This window comes from Pecten maximus, chromosome 19, assembly GCF_902652985.1.
Source record: "Pecten maximus chromosome 19, xPecMax1.1, whole genome shotgun sequence".
Classification (NCBI taxonomy): domain Eukaryota; kingdom Metazoa; phylum Mollusca; class Bivalvia; order Pectinida; family Pectinidae; genus Pecten; species Pecten maximus.
In genome coordinates this window covers 28,928,207-28,937,325 of record NC_047033.1, presented here as the reverse complement: position 1 = coordinate 28,937,325, position 9,119 = coordinate 28,928,207, and the positions used below count along the sequence as shown (strand labels likewise).

Below are 9,119 nucleotides of genomic sequence, written 5' to 3'. Positions count from 1 at the left end.
GCAGAAAACCTGATTTTCTCTTCTCTTCATAGGATGTTTAACTTCAGTTACAGCATGTGGTGTTATCACTTCAGTTACAGCATGTGGTGTTATCACTTCAGTTACAGCACGTGGTGTTATCATTTTACTTCAGTTACAGCATGTGGTGATATTACTTCAGTTACAGCACGTGGTGTTATCATTTTACTTTAGTTACAGCATGTGGTGTTATCATTTTACTTTAGTTACAGCATGTGGTGTTATCATTTTACTTCAGTTACAGCATGTGGTGATATTACTTCAGTTACAGCACGTGGTGTTATCATTTTACTTTAGTTACAGCATGTGGTGTTATCATTTTACTTTAGTTACAGCATGTGGTGTTATCATTTTACTTCAGTTACAGCATGTGGTGTTATCATTTTACTTCAGTTACAGCATGTGGTGTTATCATTTTACTTTAGTTACAGCATGTGGTGTTATCATTTTACTTTAGTTACAGCATGTGGTGTTATCATTTTACTTCAGTTACAGCATGTGGTGTTATCATTTTACTTTAGTCACAGCATGTAGTGTTATCATTTTACTTTAGTTACAGCATGTGGTGTTATCATTTTACTTCAGTTACAGCATGTGGTGTTATCACTTCAGTTACAGCATGTGGCGTTATCATTTTACTTCAGTTACAGCATATGGTGTTATCACTTTAGTTACAGCATGTGGTGTTATCATTTTACTTCAGTTACAGCATGGGGTGTTATCATTTTACTTTAGTTACAGCATGTGGTGTTATCATTTTACTTCAGTTACAGCATGTGGTGTTATCACTTCAGTTACAGCATGTGGTGTTATCATTTTACTTCAGTTACAGCATGTGGTGTTATCATTTTACTTCAGTTACAGCATGTGGTGTTATCATTTTACTTCAGTTACAGCATGTGGTGTTATCATTTTACTTCAGTAACAGCATGTGGTGTTATCTCTTCAGTTACAGCATGTGGTGTTATAGAATGATTCAAACAAGAGGCCAAATGGGCCTGTATCGCTCACCTGGCTCTACAGCAACTTTGAAGTTGATTGAGGTCATTTCTAAAGATACTATGTTGATTACCTCTTTATTCAAATATCATTGTAAGCTAGTTTTACACATATTAAAAATTTTCTAGTCCTTCATTCCAGCATTCTATTGGCCTAATATCAGGTCTTGGAGGCTCTTGGCTATCGCAAAATTATTGTTTACAGATTTAAGCCGATTTCACCCCTGTGACCTTGAATGAAGGTCAAGGTCATTTATTTGAACATACTTTGTAGCCCTTCACCCATGCATGCTACAGGCCCAATATCACGTCCCTGGGTCTCTTGGTTATTGAGAGGAAGTCATTTGAAGATTATAGCCTATTTGACCCATGTGACCTTGAATGAAGGCCAATGTCATTTATTTGAACAGAAATTTGTAGCCCTTCACCCCAGCATGCTACAGGCCTAATATCAAGTCCCTGGGCCTCTTGGTTATTGAGAAGTCGTTTGTAGATTATAGCCTATTTGACCCATGTGACCTTGAATGAAGGTCGCAGTCATTTATTTTAACAAACTTAGTAGCCCTTCATCCCAGCATGCTACAGACCCAATATCAAGTTCCTGGGCCTCTTGGTTATTGAGAAGAAGTCGTTTGAAGATTATAGCCTATTTGACCCATGTGACCTTGAATGAAGGTCAAGGTCATTTATTTGAACAAACTTTGTAGCCCTTCACCCATGCATGCTACAGGTCCAATATCAAGTCCCTGGGTCTCTTGGTTATTGAGAAGAAGTCATTTGAAGATTATAGCCTATTTGACCCATGTGACCTTGAATGAAAGCCAATGTCATTTATTTGAACAGAAATTTGTAGCCCTTCACCCCAGCATGCTACAGGCCTAATATCAAGTCCCTGGGCCTCTTGGTTATTGAGAAGAAGTCGTTTGAAGATTATAGCCTATTTGACCCATGTGACCTTGAATGAAGGTCACAGTCATTTATTTTAACAAACTTATATTAATTCAGTAGCCCTTCATCCCAGCATGCTACAGACCCAATATCAAGTCCCTGGGCCTCATGGTTATTGAGAAGAAGTCGTTTGAAGATTATAGCCTATTTGACCCATTTGACCTTGAATGAAGGTCACGGTCATTTATTTGAACAAACTTGATAGCCCTTCATCCCAGCATGCTACAGGCCCAATATCAAGTCCCTGGGCCTCTTGGTTATTGAGAAGAAGTCGTTTGAAGATTATAGCCTATTTGACCCATGTGACCTTGAATGAAGGTCAAGGTCAATTATTTGAACAAACTTGGTAGCCATTCACCCCAGTATGCTACAGGCCCAATATCAAGTTCCTGGGCCTTTTGGTTATTGAGAAGAAGTTGTTTAAATGAAAAAGTTGACGCCGGACGGCCGGACGACGGACGCCGCACCATGGCATAAGCTCACTTGCCCTTTGGGAAGGTGAGCTAAAAAGCAATAAAACATTACACCGTTAAAATTAAACAACAATAAAAACATCTTTATTGGACACGTTTAATCAATTCAAAATAACAGACAATTTCAAGAGAGCAACATATCTATATATATCACCATATTAATTTCTTTTTCATGTAAAGATTTCTTTAAATTCTGTAAATGTGACAATCAGAAGGGGAGGGACTGTTTCCTGATCATGATCACCTCTAGTAACTGTTATGGGTGGTATCAATATTGATAACATTTGTGTTATGGGTGGTATCAATATTGATAACATTTGTGTTATGGGTGGTATCAATATTGATAACATTTGTGTTATGGGTGGTATCAATATTGATAACATTTGTGTTACGGGTGGTATTAATATTGATAACATTTGTGTTATGGGTGGTATCAATATTGATAACATTTGTGTTATGGGTGGTATTAATATTGATAACATTTGAATCAAGGCTCTAATGTACAAAGTTTTTAATTTTCAATGGTTATATATACAAGTACAAGTACCAGAGTAATGTATTGTTTGTTGGCATATCTAAATAATAATTATGTAAATTAACCAATTACCAACTAGATATCACTGGCTATTATACGTGTACCAGAGTAACATATTGTTTGTGGGGATCTACATATGTAAATTAACTCATTACAAAAGATATCACTGGCTATTACATGTACCATAGTTACACATTGTTTATGGGATCTACATATGTAAATTAACTCATTAAAAAAGATATCACATGTACAATAGTTACACATTGTTTGTGGCATATCTACATATGTAAATTAACTCATTACCAAAGATATCTCTACATGAACCAGATCAAAGTAACATATTGTTTGTGGGGATCTGTGTAGTTAAACCCACTGTATTTACAAAAGCCATATTTTCTACTTTTCTACTCCTCATGATCAGTACTTGGGAGTGCCTGGCAACTTCTCTCACACTTATCAACTACCACTCATCGAAGATGCTTCAAATTTCCAGGAATCTCTGACATTAATATCAAATACGGCACATAAACTCTAGTTTCTCCCTGTATACCAGCCCATAATAACCTTCCCCCTCTCAAAATTTGGTCTGTAAGGGTTTTAATATACATGTACTAACAGACTTCTCCCATTTCATTTATCTGTAATGGTTCTAGACTTCGCCCATTTCATTTATCTGTAATGGTTCTAGACTTCGCCCATTTTATTTATAAGGGTTTGAATTTCCGTTTGTAACAGATCGGCAGCTCTCTTTACTTCCTCGGCAGTAGATCCCTGGACAAGCATATGTCGTACATGATCATCTCTGGGGATTGTTACATTACAGTTCAGTTTGTTCTCGGACATAAATCTTCTTATGTTCTGTCCCCCTGTTCCAATGATCATACCGCTTATCATATGATGAATAGCCTCATCCGTATCTGTCAGCACTTCTTCTGAAAACTCTGGTGCTAATAAATTTTTTATTCTTTGAATATCCTCTTTTACTAACTCGACAGCCTTTTTCACCCTTTCCGCATCCGTTCCAGCAACTATAACATGTTTATCATCACTGTTTTGAGATTGGGGGGTAATTATACTAAAATCTAGTCCAGATTCTGACGTCAACCTTCTGAGGTTCCTCCCGGATTTTCCAATAAGCAGTCCACAAATGGAGCGGTGTTTACTAGTCTCCTCATCTGTGAATACTCTCTCCTGAATCACGCCATCTTTAATCCTCTGGATTTCTTGTGCTACGATTTCTGCGACTTCTTTGACTCCTTCAGCGTCGTAACCTCTGATTTTAACTCCATAGTCGACCACGTCCACCTGGCAGTCCCTTCCACTGTCTGCAAGAATTCTGTTGATGTTATATCCTCCTTTTCCGATGAACATATTGGAAATAATCTTGTGCATATGCATAGAATCATCAGTTACCACCTGCAAAAAAAATAAAATAAAAAAATAGAACACTATAGTTGTCACATGATAAAACATATAACCAACAAGTACTGGTAAATATATATGCTAAAATATTCTTTCCAATCCCTCTCTCTATTCACCAATTGAAATGCTTTTTCTTACTTTTCAATGCCCCCCCCCCCCCCCCCCCCCCTCCCTATTTCCCAATACCTCTCCCTACTCTACACAAAATGTCCCCTCCCTATATTACTCCCCAATAAATGTCCCCTCCCTATACTACTCCCCAATAAATGTCCCCTCCCTATATAACTCCCCAATAAATGTCCCCCTCCCTATACTACTCCCCAATAAATGTCCCCTCCCTATACTACACCCCAATAAATGTCCCCCCCCCTATACTTCTCCCAAATAAACGACCCCTCCCTATATTACTCCCCAATAAATGTACCCTCCCTATACTACTACTCCCAATAATTGTCCCCTCCCTATACTACTACTCCCCAATAAATGTCCCTCCCATACCCCAATAAATGTCCCCTCCCTATATTACTCCCCAATAAATGTCCCCTCCCTATACTACTCCCCAATAAATGTCCCCTCCCTATACTACTCCCCAATAAATGTCCCCCCCTATATTACTCCCCAATAAATGTCCCCTCCCTATACTACTCCCCAATAAATGTCCCCCCCATACTCTCCCCCAATAAATGTCCCCTCCCTATAACTCCCCCCAATAAAGCCCTCCCATAACTCCCCAATAAAGTCCCCTCCCCATATACTCCCCCCAAAAATTTTCCCCCTCCCAATACTACTCCCAATAAAGTCCCCCCCCATACTCCCCAAATAAATGTCCCCCCCTATAATCCCCAAAAATGTCCCTCCATCTCCCCCCAAAAAAATTTTCCCCCCCCTATACTACTCCCCAATAATTGTCCCCTCCCTATACTATCCCCAAAAAGGGCCCCCAAAAAAATTATCCCAAAAAGAAAAAAACCCCCAAAAGCCCCCATCAAAAAACCCCCCCAAATTTCCCCAATAAATTCCCCCCCAACACCCCCCGCCCTTTTATATACCCCCAAAAAATTCCCCCCCCAAAAACCCCCCCAATAAATGTCCCCTCCCTATTCTACTCCCCAATAAATGTCCCCTCCCTATACACCCCAAAAATAAATGCCCCCCCCCTATTGACTCCCCCCCCCAAAAAAAGTCCCCTCCCAATACTCCCAAAAAATGCCCCCCTCCCTATACTACCCCCCAATAATTGTTCCCCCTTTTCCCCAAAAAAGGCCCCCTCCCTAATAATACATTATATATAATAAAATACCCTTTTCCCCAATAAAAAAGCCCCCCCCTATTTACCCCCTTTAAATTTCCCCCCTTATTCCTCCTTTTCCCCTCCCAAACAACCCCATAAATGCCCCCCTATCTTTTTCCCTAAATTCCCCCCCAAATTTTTTCCCCCCAAAAATGCCCCTCCTATACTACCCCCAATAAATGCCCCCCCCATACTCCCCAAAAATGTCCCCCCTATACTAACCAAAAAAATTCCCCTCCCAACCCCCCAAAAAATGTCCCCTCCCTATAACCCCCCAAAAAACCCTTTTTCCCCAAAAAAGTCCCTCCCTTATATCCCCAAAAATTCCCCCCTTTTCCCAAAAAACCCTCCCCCCAATATTTCCCTTCCTTTAACTACTCCCCCAATAAAAATTTCCCCCCCTTACAAAACTTTCCCCAAAAATTTTTTGGCCCCCTTTTCCCCTTTACCTTTCCCCAATAAATGTCCTCCTATATTACCCCCCAAAAAAGTCCCCCCCCATACTACCCCCAAAAAATTGTCCCTTATCATTTCCCCCATAATGTCCCCCCCTATACTACTCCCCAAAAAGTCCCCCCCTAAAATACCCCAAAAGTCCCCCCCCTAACAAATCCCAAAAAATGCCCCTCCCTCCTCTCCCCAAAAAGTCCCTCCAATTTCTCCCCAATAAAGTCCCCCATTTAAAAAAAAGTCCCCCTCCCTAATTACTTTCCCCAAATAAATGTCCCCCCTATACTTCCCCAATAAAGCCCCCCCCAATCTCCCCAATACCCCCCCCACTCCCCCAATAAATGTCCCCCCCTTATATATCCCCAAATAAATGTCCCCCTCCCTAACTACTCCCAAAAAGTCCCTCCCATAAATCCCAATAAAAATGTCCCCCCCCCCCCTATTTACCCCCAAAAATGTCCCCCCTACACACTCCCAATAAATTCCCCTCCCTAAATACTACTCCCATAAATGTCGCCCTCCCTATACTACTTCCCATAATTGTCCCCTCCCTATACTACTCCCAATAATTTGCCCCCCCCCCCTATACTTACTCCCCCATAATTTTCCTCTCCCTATACTAGCCCCAATAAGATGTCCACTCACTATATTACTACTCCCATAAAGTCCCCTCCCTATATAACCTCCCCAATAAATTACCCTCCCTAACTACACCCCAATAATGTCCCCTCCCTATCTACTCCCCATAAATTCCCCTCCCTATCTACTCCCAAATAAATGTCCTTCCCTCACTACTCACCAATAGTGTCCCCTCCCTAACTACTTCCCCAATAATGGTCCCCTCCCTATACTACTCCCAATAATTGCGTCCCCCCCCCCCATAATACTACTCCCCAATAAATGTCCCCTCCCTATATACTACTCCCCAATAAATGTCCCCTCCCTATACTTCTCCCCAATAAATGTCCCCTCCCTATACTACTCCCCAATAAATGTCCCCTCCCTATACTACTCCCCAATAAATGTCCCCTCCCTATACTACTCCCCAATAAATGTCCCCTCCCTATACTACTCCCCAATAAATGTCCCCTCCCTATACTACTCCCCAATAATTGTCCCCTCCCTATACTATCTACTCCCCAATAAATGTCCCCTCCCTATACCATTCCCCAATAAATGTCTCCTCCCTATACTACTCCCCAATAAATGTCCCCTCCCTATACTACTCCCCAATAAATGTCCCCTCCCTATATTACTCCCCAATAAATGTCCCCTCCCTATACTACTCCCCAATAAATGTCCCCTCCCTATACTACTCCCCAATAAATGTCCCCTCCCTATACTACTCCCCAATAAATGTCCACTCCCTATATTACTCCCCAATAAATGTCCCCTCCCTATACTACTCCCCAATAATTGTCCCCTCCCTATACTATCTACTCCCCAATAATTGTCCCCTCCCTATACTACTCCCCAATAAATGTCCCCTCGCTATACTACTTCCGAATAAATGTCCCCTCCCTATACTACTCCCCAATAAATGTCCCCTCCCTATTCTACTCCCCAATAAATGTCCCCTCCCTATACTTCTCCCCAATAAATGTCCCCTCCCTATACTACTCCCCAATAAATGTCCCCTCCCTATACTACTCCCCAATAAATGTCCCCTCCCTATACTTCTCCCCAATAAATGTCCCCTCCCTATACTACTCCCCAATAAATGTCCCCTCCCTATACTACTCCCCAATAAATGTCCCCTCCCTATACTACTCCCCAATAAATGTCCCCTCCCTATACTACTCCCCAATAAATGTCCCCTCCCTATACTACTCCCCAATAAATGTACCCTCCCTTTCCCCAATAAATGTCCCCTCCCTATACTACTCCCCAATAAATGTACCCTCCCTTTCCCCAATAAATGTTCCCTCCCTATTCTACTCTTTAATATTTACCCTTCCTTTAATTCCTACTCCCTACGCAGGATCCATAAATGCCCCCTCTCTATGTCGTAATAATTGCTAATTCCCCTAGACCTCTTCCTTATTAGTGCCCCATACGTATACGTAACCCCAATTAATGCCCCTCCCTACTCTCCAATAGATGTCCCCTCTCTATTTTATCCTCAATGAATACCCCCCCCCCCCCCCCCCCCCCCCCCCGGCGGCGTACTAAGGGAAGTACAAGCACAGGCGTCTGAAGTTCTGACAGTAAACTGAGATATAATACTATATAGAAAAAATAAGAGTATCTAATATCTCAGTTTACTGTCAGAACTTCAGACGCCTGTGGTACAAGTGTCATATATCAGAGACGTCGTATATATCAATCCTACCCGAATTATGTAAGGCGACTCCCAATACTTATATGATCGGCCTATATGAATTTTCAACACTTTAAACGAGTGAATTAGCTATCAAGTGATCAGCGATAATATGGTTTTCTTTACAACACGGATGTCGTAGGAATTTTATCCAAATTAGAGTCATTTGGAGGCCGTAACACAAAATAACGTTGTTGTGTAAGCAGCGATCGGTGAGTTGTATAATCAAAATTACCTTTTTTATGTGTGCACCTCTGCTCTCGTCTGTAACAGAACACCATGGCCTCGATAGACTGAGTGCTGGACAAAGTTTCTTGATATTATTCCCGTTTCTGCAAGCTGTTAAACCTGTAACTGGACGAACAGAAATAAGCCGCAACACGCATGTTTTCATGAAGGCTGCCATTTTGTGTGTCTTCCAGAGGGCATAGCTGACACTCCAGTGCAGTGTCCCTATCGATTTATCGACTAGATTAACCTGATTATATAGATACAGATATAACACGGTCTCGATGCCAGAAATACTGTAGGCCCTAACTTTGATTATAAGAATATTAAATTATCGTAAGAATTTGTGTATTGTATGCATTTTAATGAATTCATTTTGATGTATTAGTTTACTTTTGATTGTGAAGTGTTTAAAAGATATAATGAATTATCCGAT

General features: G+C 41.1%; 1 protein-coding gene across 3 annotated transcripts; it reads right to left on the bottom strand.

The window, feature by feature from the left end:
- Positions 1 to 2,504: 2,504 nt before the first annotated feature.
- Positions 2,505 to 8,906, bottom strand: LOC117317756. 3 transcript variants are annotated; one of them, XM_033872669.1, is made up of 3 exons: positions 8,691 to 8,906; positions 3,646 to 4,388; positions 2,505 to 3,610 (listed from the first exon to the last, which is right to left on the bottom strand). In XM_033872669.1, exons 1-2 carry the CDS (start codon positions 8,859 to 8,861, stop codon positions 3,657 to 3,659), a joined length of 903 nt encoding a protein of 300 aa, XP_033728560.1. In that variant the 5' UTR covers positions 8,862 to 8,906; the 3' UTR covers positions 2,505 to 3,610; positions 3,646 to 3,656. The 3 variants fall into 3 exon arrangements, with proteins under 3 accessions (XP_033728560.1, XP_033728561.1, XP_033728559.1); XM_033872670.1 differs by having other exon boundaries at positions 2,505 to 3,636; positions 3,672 to 4,388; XM_033872668.1 differs by having other exon boundaries at positions 2,505 to 4,388.
- Positions 8,907 to 9,119: the final 213 nt, after the last annotated feature.

Coding starts and splice junctions, on each gene's coding strand:
- LOC117317756 (XM_033872668.1), bottom strand. CDS start 8,861: ATGGCAGCCTTCATGAAAACATGCGTGTTGCGGCTTATTTCTGTTCGT. Junction 4,389..8,690: donor GAGGTGCACACATAAAAAAG/GTAATTTTGATT, acceptor TTTTTTTTGCAG/GTGGTAACTGATGATTCTAT.